Source organism: Sylvia atricapilla, chromosome 5, assembly GCF_009819655.1.
Source record: "Sylvia atricapilla isolate bSylAtr1 chromosome 5, bSylAtr1.pri, whole genome shotgun sequence".
Taxonomy (NCBI): Eukaryota; Metazoa; Chordata; class Aves; order Passeriformes; family Sylviidae; genus Sylvia; species Sylvia atricapilla.
Window position 1 is genome coordinate 11,158,916 of NC_089144.1, and position 12,999 is coordinate 11,171,914.

At 40.7% G+C, this 12,999-nt stretch overlaps 1 protein-coding gene across 1 annotated transcript in view; it reads left to right on the forward strand.

Moving 5' to 3' along the window:
• RELN (reelin) overlaps positions 1-12,999 on the forward strand; it is a 287,001-nt gene that overhangs the window by 43,551 nt on the left and 230,451 nt on the right. The window contains exon 4 of the mRNA XM_066319238.1: positions 12,103-12,213. Within this exon, the coding sequence (XP_066175335.1) occupies positions 12,103-12,213 (111 nt within the window). The remainder of the gene's footprint in view (positions 1-12,102; positions 12,214-12,999) is intronic.

The following is a 12,999-nucleotide window of genomic DNA, read 5'->3' on the forward strand; positions in this document are numbered from 1 at the left end:
ATTGCTCTTACTTTAGGAATTTTATTTCTTAGGCACATTATTTTAACCCTTTTGGTTCAATTTTTATTAGGTGTTTGTATGTCAGAGGACTAGTGAATGTTTTTTGTATTTTTTCAGATTCTTTACCATGTTGTTCTGATTTGAACCTTTGGAAAGAGGTATTATTTTATTTACTTGACCTTGCAGTATTAATATAGAGTTTGTGGTCAAAGGATTGTATTAACATTTGTTATAGCCCAGCCATTCATATGCCAGAATTCAGTACAAATAGTACTTTATATTTTGTATAAACACCACTATATTTTTCCCATATAAATCCTCATTTAATCGATTATTTGATCAATCAATTTGACTTCAAATATCAATCAATTTGACTAGGCTATTTATAGTATTGCTCCAGTTTAGAGATGGGAGTTGTGTAGCTTTTTTTTAAATCGCATTCTACACCAACTAAATGAGGGACTGCACTTAAGCAGAATTATTTTGTTGCATGAATCATGCATACAAAATTAAATCACATTTTGAACTCATGTCCATTCCCATAATAATACAGAGTGATGTATTTTGGTCCTCTTCCTTCTGTTCATGGTTCTCAGCAACTCCCAGTGCGTTTCAGTCTTCACTTTTCCGTGCTAACTTTTTTATTTTCTCTTTCTAATCAGGGCTCTTGAGCACTTTTGCCCCCTTGCTGCTGAGAGTCTATAGTCAACCCTCCCAGATCCTGGCTTGGTAACAACTTTGGGTCTGGACAGGCTGCAGCTCAGACTCTGCTGGCTGTGCTGGGTACATCTGTTGTACAGAAAGCACTCTGAGATGAGCAGTTTGGGTGAGGAGGATGATGTTCTGCACACTCACACCCAGGCAGATGAATCCCAAGTCTGGTATTAAAAAAATACCTGTGTGTCCCTTTGCCAGCTGCTATGTTGGATTCCCAGCATATTTAGACTGCAAAGCACCAAGTTGTTTAAGGTGTCTTCTTTTTGCTGTCTATTAAGCAATCTTGTTAAGCTGTGGTTTAAGGAAGATAAGCACAAATATATTAAAGATAAATGGAGTCAGAAACTTAATTTCTCGCTCTTGTTCATGATCTAAACTATGATACTATGCCAGCTTTCTCTTGAATTATATCCCACGAAGAATCCACTCTGAAGAAGGAGGACTGTGGCTGATGAGGAAGTGTCATTGTCATGGCTTGATGCCTGAAGTTAAAAGTGGTCAAAATGCTAATGGGAACTTATTAGGAAGGTAACAGCATTATATACTCTGATGCTCAAGGTAGTAAACTTTAATGCTGTGTTACTGAAAAATGAAGTTGATGGTGGTGGGGAACAGAGACAAAAACAATGCAGAATATGTGGAATAGGATAGTGGGAGAGAATTTTGAAATATATCACTTCGATGCTAAGCATAAGTAAAAAAACCCTACTGCATTGAACCTTAGGAATTATGAGGAAAGGAGTGAAGACTGAAACAACTGGCATGATTTTTACCACTGGCTGTGCAATACAACGTTATACCCAGATTTCTGTGTCATGGATGCATCTAGTTGCCTCTGCTTCAAAAAATATAATAAAACTAGATGATGATGATAGAGAAAACACCTTTCTGTGTAATAGGAAGCTAAAGTTTCCTTAATTTTGGAAAAAGGGTAGTTGAGAGAGTTGTAAAAGTTAGCTATAAACGTTGACTTCTGTTGATAACGCAACCACTTCACTGAAAATACAAGAATTCAGAGAAGAGAGAACTTAAAAATAAGGAAAAAAAACCATTTTTGTACATTATATAAATAAATGGTGGAGCTCCTTGTCTCCTGAAGTTGTAAAAGTATAAACTGACTGTGGGTTCATTCAATCCCCTCACCCTGGTCGTTGATAAAGATATTAAAAAGGAGTGGTCCCAATACTGGGCCTGGGGAACACCACTTGCAACTGGCCACCACACTTTGGGCTCAGACACCCAGTTTTTCACCCAGAGAACAGTGAACCTTTTCAAGTCCTGGGCATCCAGGTGCCTCCTTCATCTCCAGCATCACTTGAACTGCTGCATTTCATGATATTTGCTCCTCATAATTCATGTGTCTGTAAGAGGATTTGTGTTATTTTAGCCTGAGGTAAACATGTTCAACAATCTGGTGTTAGAGGGTGTGCTTCCTTAGCTGGAATTAAGACAAAAGTTCTTGCAAATGTTTAAGTATTACTGAGTTATAATAAATCCCTGGTCGATAATTATACTTGCTCTCTTTTCAAGCCAGCCTTCATTTTCTATTTTAATGCTATTGTTAACTGTGCATTGAGAGGTTGTTTGTCTTTTGAGGACAGCAGAATAAAAGGATTTGCCAAACTCTTCTGAAAATCCACGCAGTGCAGAAATATTCAAACCATCTAAATAATTTATTGAGAGCACAGCCAACAATATGAAATTTTCATGTATGGGTATCAAGCAGGCAACCTCACATAAACTTGAAAGGCATTAAAAAGAAGATTAAGCTTCAAAATGGGGGTCAATATTTTCAGGCTTGGAGTGATAAAAAGGTAATCACAGTAACATTTAATCTGCTTTTAAGAACAATTTTATATTGGTGCTTTTCATAGAAGCATGATAGAATTTGGCTTCAAAACTTAATAAGAAGAATGGTGGTTGCTCAATAAAGACAGAAGATAGCTCCTACATACACCAGTAACCAGGCTTGTTTCATGCCCTGTGTAGCTGCTGAGGTCTGGGAATGATGGTCATCTCTTCCCATCTTCTCCTGGGACTTTGGGTGAGAGAAATAATATACTAGTGCAAATTCAAAACACATTTCACGATCATTTGAGTCAAACCATCATGTAAATACTGTTAAAGCATATTTTACTGGCTTTTATGTTATGCTGATGACTCTCATGTTTACAATATTTTGTTGCCAGGAGGCGCATTTCAATAAATAGTATGATTGGGTTTGTGTTTCTCAAGATAAAACTATAAATAACTGTCCTTTTCAATCATTACAGGAAACAGTATTTTGGTGATTGTTCTTGTTTTGGCTATGGCACACAATTTAACTCAGTGGTTAAATTTTTAGTGACATAGCTGATATACATTTTAGTGAAACACATTTTGTTTCCTATGCAGGTTATTGTGTTGACTTCTTAAACTCCATTGATGCCATTCAGACCCCTGTGAATTATCAAATGGAATAACAGACATTTGCTGATACCCTTTGGAGTGTTTTGGTACTACAAGGGCTTGCTAAGTTGCTAAGCATTAGTGATATGTTTGGCATAACACGAGAAAGAATATAAAGATTGTCCTTGTCTCTGATGTCCTTGGGTGAGCTCTGGGTTCTGGGATGTTTAATTCCTGCTCAGTTCCCTCTGATGTGGGCGATAGTCGGACATTTTAATAGGAATTGGATAATTAAGTTACTCTCTGTGAATGGCTCTTGGTGGGAATAATCTCAGTTTAGTCATCTTCAGTGTTGACATCTACAGCTGAGCTTTACAGTCTGGGCTCCCTTTATAGTCAGTGAGGAGAATCAGACATTTCTGGAGTGTGATTCATCTGGTCTGTTTTAAACATCAACATTAGGGTGAGATTTACAGCCTAAATGGGGTGCCATAAATAGATGTGATGTTCTCTGGAGCTTTATATAGCAGTAGCACATATTCACTGGGCCACTGACTGAAACCTCCATCTTCTCCTTCCAAGAAAGCTGCCCCAAAAGGAAGAGAGGACGTGCCTCTCTGTGCCAGCTGGTATTCCCTTTTTCCCATACAAAATACAATGCTTGCTGCTGAGGGACACTGGCTGGGCCACACAGGCACTGGAGTTGAAAACATTTTAAAGCAATATTTTGTTGGGAAATTCAGATTTGAATCGTCTTGCCTAGCTGAGAGTCTTAATTGCCCATCTGTTGGCTATAAGCAGGCAGCTATGACAGCAGCCAGTCTTACCTCTCCTCTGTCAGGTCTCTGGGCTGTGCCAACATGTTTGGTGATGCCAGCTGGAACAGAGCACCTCTCTGCTCCACGTGGCCAAGCTTCTGGTGGCTTTGAATATGGTCAGAAATGTATTTAAGTTAGAGATTTTGATACATAGGAAGTCAGACTCTGTGATCTCACAGTGGAAGTCTCTTCACAGGTTTAACCATGGGACTCTTCACTTTCAGTGAGATGGCAGCTCTGAAGCATCTTGGACCATGTAAACAAATATGACCAATTCCTTATAATTTAGGACATAAGAATAAACACTCTTTATATTGCTGCTGATGTCATTGTCATGGTCTTGTTATGAACTTTCAAAATATAAGTAATCTCTATGCAAATAGTTCCTTCACAAGGCTGATAGGCCACTCTTTGCATCAATGACAAATGATGTCTCTGGATATCATGTCACAGACATCTTGCCATGCATCTGCAATCTATTTTCAGTTCTCTGTTGCTCATTACCAATTTAGGAAAGGATTTAAAAAGCCATGAAGAGTCAGAGATTTGATGGAGCATGGGGCACAAGAACTGAACCTATACTGTAACATAAAGCAGGGCCAGATCAGATTTTTAAAGTGTCTAGTACAGAGTTCAAAACTTGTGCATTTTTACTGCCCTCTTTCCAAGAGTAATTGCTAACTGGAATTACTGGTGAGGGCACCAAAGGTTAGAGATGATGGTGTTCCATGCAGGAGCTTCACAAAAAGCTCACTGGTGTGTTATTGTGAGTTAAGTGCTTTGGCTGTGGGCCTCAGAAAACCAAGTGAGAATGCTTGCAGTTGTAAGACTGCACTTCTGTTTACTTAACCATGCTGAAATGTCTTTTTTCTGCTTTCTTCCACCTACTTGGGGAAAATCAAAACAAGTATGAGTAAGAATCCTGTGGGTTTTCTGCTTTTGTTGCTGAATGATGTGTAGACCTGTGATTCATACTGTTCTTGCATGTCTGCCTGGTGTTCAGAGTTGAAATAGCTGTATAATTATGAATTTCTCTATTTTGTGTTCTTGTGAAAGCAAATTATGTCTGTGAGCCATAAAAATTAGTTTGATGTCAACATGCATTTCACTAGCCTTTTAAAAAATTATTTTTTAGTAATAAGGTTCTGAGTGCAATTCAGTATATACAATTTCTTGAGTCTTGTGACAGTTTATTCTCCACCATTCACTTATAAGCACATTTATGAGCACCCCATTTGGAAAGCATACCTGTAAAATTCTACCTGAGTATTTATAGATTTCTAATCACAGTGGTGTCTTGACAGTTGCTTTTAAATAAGGCATCAGGGTTTATTCTCTTCTTGCTAGCAATTTAATCTGTGGTTGCCATTTCAGGAGTGGTTTGGTATTTTAAGGATTTGGACTTGGTATTATCTGTGCCCTGAGTGCTCTTCATGCCTGGATGGGTCACTTGTGTTTGGCATTGAAGGAGGGTGGCAGAAAGGTTCCAATGCTTAAAAAGGGAACAAACTTGGGAAGGGACAAAGAGCATCTTCCCTGTGTTGAGGAGACTGAGGGGGCACATAGCAGTCTACAACTTCCTCATGAGAGGCAGCAGAGGGACAGACACTGATCTGTGGGGACAAGACCTGAAGGAGTGGCCTGAAGTTGTGTTGGGGGGAGTTTAGGTTCAGTATGAGAAAAAGGTTCTTCACCCAGAGGGTGGCTGGGCACTGGCTCCCAGGACAGTGGTCACAGCTCCAGCCTGAGTTCAAGAAGTGTTTGAACTCTTTGGCCCACGTTGAGACTCTTGGGGATGATGCTGTGCAGGGCCAGGAGCTGGACTGTTGGGGAAGATGAATCAGAGAAATCTTATAAATATGATTGCTTAGCAAAAGATTCTGACAATATGAAACCTATAATTGAAATAGAAATGGAAGCTGACTTTGAGTTGTAGGATACTGAGTCTTAGTTACTATAGAACCTGAAAACAATAGGCTAGCCAGCTGAAGGAGAATCCCTTTTGATTGAACAATACCTTTCTGCTGGCTAAGGGATCCAAAGGTCAATATAGCAAAACAGAAGTCTAAAGAGTAGTTTTTAGAATTTAAAATATAACACAGTATGGTAATACAGTAGTTCTTATAGGCTGTATGTAGATTCTATAGGATTTTGTGTATTGTATTGGTTGGTCACTGTAAATTAGAATATTCATCACAAAAGGAGATATAATGGATTGTAACAAGGACCTCTCTCTCTTACCCTTCCTCTTCCCCCTACTCTTGCTCTCTCCTGCTCTCTTCCCCCTGCCCTTTGCTCTCTCACTCCCTTCTCTCTCAGCTCTCACCCTGCTGTTCTCTCTCCCTCTCTTTGGGATTTCCCTCCAGCCCAGGCTGGTGGCTGAAGGCAGGGCCTTTTTACCCACGACCCTTGCAATAAAACCACGTGTTCTAGAATATCTCAGGAGAGCAGAATTCCTTGTCCCAGCCGTCCACGAATCCGCCTACACTGGACTTTGATGATTCTTGTGGTTCCCTTTCAATTCAGCATACTCTGTGAGTGTGGTGTGGTGTTGAGTCTTTGCTGCAGTGATGTTAGTCTCCATTCCTTTAGCAGGATGCTGCAGCACTGAAGGGACAGAGGCCTCTCAGTGCCACTGCACACCTGACTTGCAGACTTGTACACTTTTTTAGAAGTGAAGCCAAAAAAAACAAACCCAAAAGCATTACTTCAGTATAAATAATTTATTTCCTAAGAGGATATTTTCCAGTCATGACTCAGGTGTGTGGTGATGCAATATTAGTGTTGTTGTATGGAACTGGCTTTGACCTTGAGAAGAACATTAAAAAGTGCCTGTCATTGCTTTGGTGCAAGAAAGCCTCATATCAGGAAGTCCACTGTCTGTGGTGACTCCATTTCACATACCAGAATTATTTTATGTTTTCCCTATGGTACACAGAAGTGCAGTTTTACACTGTGGCTGTGTCTTGACTCACTGAAGAAGTGTGTGGGGCATCAAAGATCTTTGCCTTTATCAATTCCTTCTTGTGCTCTGTGATTGTCATCAACAGCAGCTACAAGTTCTGTGGAATTTCTGTGTCTTTCTTAGTGACAAGCCCTCTTAGTGACATTCAGGTGGTGCTGAACAACCAAAATAGGTAAGACCTGCCTGTGGCAGCTCTCTCCTGAGATCTCCTTCCTCCACCTGGCACTTTTTACAGTTCAGATGCATTGGCTATATTTTGAGTATTTTGAATATCATTCAAAATACAGCCTTTTTGCAAAGTAGATCAGTCCCTTGAGAGAATTTAAGGCAAATTTAATGCAGTTACTTACACTGATTAATAGGTTTCTATAATGGTATGAGGTATGTGTGGCATACAGCACTGGAAAACAGTGAAAATCATAGGAATAGGATTAATTTCCTAGAAATATTTGACTATAGCTAGAGTTCAAACCCCATTTTGTCTTTCCTGTTATGCTGCTACATTCACCTGTAGTATAATTTCAGCAGCATCTTTGCCAGCCTGACCTGCTTCCTCCTCGAGACGTGTCAGCTCCTGGCATTGCCAGGGGCTCTGCTGTTCCCTCTCCCACGGGACGCACCAGGCCTCTCACAGAAACCTGTACAAAAGGAAAAGCCTCTCCAGAAAAGGCTGCAGCCCTTCTTTTGCCAAGGGAATAGCACCAAAGCTTCCCAGAGGTGGTGGCCTGGGCAGGGGGAGGCAGGCTGTGTGCTGCCAAACCAGCCGAGCGCAGCAGCGGGTGTGTGCTGAGGGTGCAGGAGCTGCAGTCTGCCACTCCCCTGATTTTGGGTGGAAAATTGAACTGAGGGCCTCATGATTCTCAAAACCACATTTTGTGACCGCTGTCATAGTACAGAAAGGAGGGCAGGGAAGAGCAGCACCAGAGGATACTTCCCAGAGCCAATACGATTTCTTTTTCATGGAGCCATTTCCTAGGCTTTTAGAAAATAAACTGGAGTTATTCACTGATCCATGTATTCCTATCCACGTGTGTTGTGGACAGGAATGTTTCACATCCTTCATGCAAACACTCCACTTGGTTCAGAAGGTGGATTAAGAGTACACAGTGGACTGCTTTTGCGGCTGTTGACAGCGTGTGAGGCTGACCCACACTGCTGTTGGGTTTTAAACCTGGTCTCTCTTCCCAGTTATTGCGTGAGTCCCTCATATTGAACCTTTCTAGGGTTTCCAGGCTGAATGTGCAGGTCCCATCTGCTTTTCATCACCTTCTCTTGGCTACTTTCTCCAGCTGTGGTCCCCTCACCCCTATCACTCCCCACTTCTTCTCAAAAAATTCACTGCACTGGTTCATCACCACCTCTTCCATCCTAGTTTACTTTTGCCCTCAGGTCTGCTTTTCTTTCTCCTAAGTTGAAGATACTGGTGATGGTATTGGTCAAACTTTTGGAGCAACTTTGTTTTTGTGACATTTTGCACATTTCTCAGCGTTTCCAGAAGTGGGATTTTGATGAATTGATGTCTTGTCACAGAAGGCTTAGACTTTTGATAAAAAACCCTTTTCTCTTTCCCCTTTCTCTCCAGCCAGCAGATATGACTTCCTGCTTTAAAATACTGAGAAACTTTCCAGATCAAAATGTCATCAGAAATGATGTCTCCACAAAGCACTTCTGCTCCAATGAAGCAGTAGAGCTGGACTGAAATATTTTTCATGGGACTTTTTTCACTGAGCTTTTATTAGTCAGAGAGTGCTCTAAGAGTACTAAGTGAGGACAGAGTCTGCAGAAATATTTAGACACTAAAAATGAAAATGTCTCTGTTGAGCATATGTGAACTCTGATTTTTTTTTGTGTGTGTGTATATATATAAAATATAATTTGTCCTAACTTGGAGGAGCACTCTTGCACTTCAGAGCAAAGAGTTGATGAAAGCAAAAGACAGTGGAATTTTTCATCCAGGGCAACATATTCTCCTCTAACCTCCTTTCAGAAATGAAATGTTTTGACTGAAATTCCTTCTTCCTTAAATAATTAAATCAGTCTTAGGGAGACACCATGAAAAACAAACCAGCCCAAAGAGTCCAAGGGGGTGAAAATTGGCAGATAGCTCAGGAACTGAAAACAGAAGGAAGTGTTGAGCAACTCTTAAAGCAGTTGCCATGATTGCCTCTAAAACTTGCAGTGTGATATTGTCTGGTGAGTAGGTTGTCCCTCGTGCATTTCTTGGGGAGATGTTCTCAGTCCCTCCTACTGGACCATTGAAAAGGCTTTCTGCCTCCACCTGCACCTTGTGTTGTGCGCTGCCATCTCTGGTGTGAGGGGTCAGGCAGGTGGAGAGGAGGGTCCCTGCCTGTCCCCGAGCAGCAGATGGGAGGGGTGGCAGAGGGGACAGCTCACCCTGCCCAGCCACTGAGTCCCCAGAGACAGGAAGACCTCCTCACTGCTTCTTCACTCACCCAATTCTCCTCCCAGAGAAGGGTCTTGTGGAGGATGGAGCAGTGCCTGCTCAGGCTTGTAGGTGACACCTGCTGCTGTTTTGTCCCTTGGGTGCCACAGGCAGCCCCTTGCCTGCCAGCCCTGGCTGCTCTGTGTCCTTCCAGATGTTTTCCAAAGTCCCAGTGGGTCGTGACATTGGTCCCTGCTCCTGTAGTGACAGATATTTGACATCAACTACATATGAGGCAGTGTAAAGGCACAAACAAAGCCTGGTGAAGGGAAACTTCTTTTGGAAGAGGAATTTAGGACCCCGCAGTAACAGGCCCTAGCCCCTATATAAAATCACAGTCCTATTGCTTGGCTGTGCATTATCACAGCTTTCCTGTTCCTGGTCATTATCACTTGGCATAGTGTGTGTTTTCTTTCATTTTATGGGAATTTGATGTATTTCACTGGTGAGTAGGGAAAAAAAAATCATCACTGAGAATGTCGTGGGTTTTTTTTTTTTCCTCTTGAACAACTATGGAATTATTCTGAAATGTATGACATTTGTGTAATAACAGCCTAGTGCTCTGTTTTTAAAAAATGTGCTAGAGGCCTTATGCAGTTTCCCAGAGGCTTAATGAGGGAGCCACACTGTGTTGGAAATTTTTCAACAATAAAAATTGACCTATTAGATGCTTATGTAAAATGAGGGTTGACAATCATACAAATATGTCCAAAGTCAAATACAGGCATTGTGAAATATCACTTCTTTCCCACAGAGAAACTGGTCACCTGTTCACAGTAGGCTTTTGCATTATATCCTATCCAGGAAAGAATAAGATGCTTCCCCACAGGGAAACAAAATGGCAGCAAAGTACTGGCCCAGTGCCCTTCTATCAGTGCTTTTCACTGACTCTTTTGCCAAGTCTTCAAAAATAACACATAGGCATACTTTTCAACATATGTTTTGCCTCTTTGTTGGTTTAAAGGCATAAAGGGAGGAAAAGGTCATGTATTATTCACCACTTCATCATCAAATGCAGAAAAAATTCATTGTTTGCTTGTTTGATTTGATTTTACTCTCCCTAATACATCTTTTATTTTTAAAAAAAATCTAGAGTCTTTTGCTGTTCTTTTAACATCTATCAGAAGTAGCCTGTTCTTAAAAGCTGAACATATGGCTCTGAATTCAGGGAAGTGTCTATTGCAAAACACTGAAGTTTGGAGTCATGGAAGCAGAAAAGTTGGATTCAGGGTTTATTCAGTTAGTATTGAATAATCAAAGAAAAGCATATAATTAAATACAAAGAGTTGAAGAATAAATTAAACATGGTAAATGCTGTTCCTCTGCTCAAAGTAAATTAAACTACTATCAACATTTTTATGTTTTTAAAAATATTAAACACTAATTTTAAGGCAAAGGTGCATCACAGAGGAAACACTGACTATTAAGACATAAGAAACCCATCAGTTTCTCTGCTGAATGTGTATCACCAATGAATGTCCAGCAGCCACCTCAGAGTACTTTGCTCCAGTTTCCTGGCCAGTCACTGGCTCATGGTGTCTCCCACAAGAGGGAAATAAAAGGCGGTAGAATGTGGTTTAGGGGGTGATCAGAGTTTATCAGCAACCCCTGACAAGCAGTGATCTCTCCAAGTTAAGGGAACAAAAAGGATTGAGGTATGAAGCAGAATGAGTGTGGTAACTGAGGTCTGGATCATCTTCAGTGTGTGAGGTTACAAGTCATAAAACTCTTTTTCAGCAGAGAGAGCTTTTTGTTGGTTTATTGATCTTCATGTGATTGGTGACTGCCCAGCCCTCTGATTTGTGGAGGTCTCTCTGCAGGGCCTCTTGCCTTTGAAGGAGTCAACAGCTCCTCCCTGTCCTGTATCCCCTCTGGACTTGCTCAATATCCCTTCCAGTCCTATGCCCAAATCATTTATGAAGACGTGGAAGAGCACAGGGCCTGGAGAGCACAGGATGGAGCCCTGTGGAGTCCCCACTAGTGACAGGTCCCCTGTCTGCTGTCACCCCAGTCACTGTAGCCCTTTGTGCCCAACCTGTTAGTCAGTGATGTGTTTGGCCAGCTGTGTGCTGGAGACCCTGTCCTGAAGGCTCCTGTCAGAGACAGTATCAAAAGCTTTGCTGAGATCCAAACAGGTGTTAGAGCTGGCTTCCCTTGTGGGTTACCTTGTTGGACACACCAAAGTAAAAATACAAAAATTAGTGTTTACAAGGATTGAATGAATATTGCAAGAATTGTCAATTCTAACAAAGAATGTACAGATTCCAGTATTACAATAGTTGCTATTTGGATATTTTCTGCTATTACTTAAGAATCTCTTAAAAATGCATTCCTGAGCCATTTAAATACACACATTCAAATGTCTCAGATGCCCATATAACTTAAAAGTACAATACTGTAAGAAGCATGATAACTGTAACTTGGCACTCCATTTAGAACCAGAAAGAACAGTACCATAATCCTGGTTATTTCATTGCTTTTATTACAGTTTAATGTCTGGACAATTGCTTACAAGCCATATAATCCAGTGCATTATTTTCTAACTCATTGTGCATTTCATGAATACCACAGTTTATGCTCCTGGCAAAGGCAACTTCCCAAGCACCAACTGGAAGTAAAAGTAGCGTAAATATTTGGGGAATTCAGATGGATCCCACTGTATGATGGGATCTCATTCAAGAGCAAGGCCCTGCTCACAGAACATGTGTAGGATCTTAACCATGGTATTTACGTTTTATGCTTAAATTTATGTTTTATTTCTCTCATTTCAGTGACTATTTCGACAAGTACCTTCTTTGATGGCTTACTGGTAACTGGGCTCTACACATCTACCAGTGTTCAGGCATCCCAGAGTGTTGGTGGTTCCAGTGCTTTTGGATTTGGTAAGTCCAATGCAATTTGCCTTCTACAACCCAGGGTAATGAGTACTTTGCTGTACAGAGAATATTAGTAGCATCACAGTTACTGGAATAGGTTAATTTAGACTGAGTTATCAATTATATGTGGAAGTCAGTGGGAGTCAATGAGATGAGGCAGTGGCAGCTTTTATTTCTTCTTGTGCCACTTTCATCTTCACCTTTGCTCAGCACTGGTATTAGTATGCTGAATATAAATTTTAAGAGAGAAAAGTCTCAGCAGATAAATTGTTTTAAACAGCCATTTCTAAGTTGTGTGACATTTTGCATAAAGTGAGGCATTTAGCCCAAAGCCTCTAAGTGTTTCTTGGGCTGAAAACCTGTTTCCTTTAAGCTTATGTCAACCTATTTTTCCATTCAGTTAACAGCATCATCCTTAAAACCAGAATTCTGGTCAAGATATTTTATACAGCAAATTATTTACCATGTCCAAACAGCAGAATTGTAGTAAAAGGGATATGATAGGCTTTGCAAAATTATCATGTATTTCAGGTCCTGCTGTAGCCCTCAGCAGTAGCAGCTGTGCTAAGGACAAACATTTTTAAAATAATCCTTTCTAAATTTGTGCAAGTCATTGACAGATATACCCTCAGCAGTTTGTTATTTGGTAGCATTTTTTTATATCCTTACAGATAATAGTGAGAATTACATTCCTCAAATTGGGGGAACTCAGTGACCCTAACAAGCAATCTGTGGTGAAGGTACAAAAACAGGTACCAGTCATATGGGACACCAACTGCACTGCACTTGCAG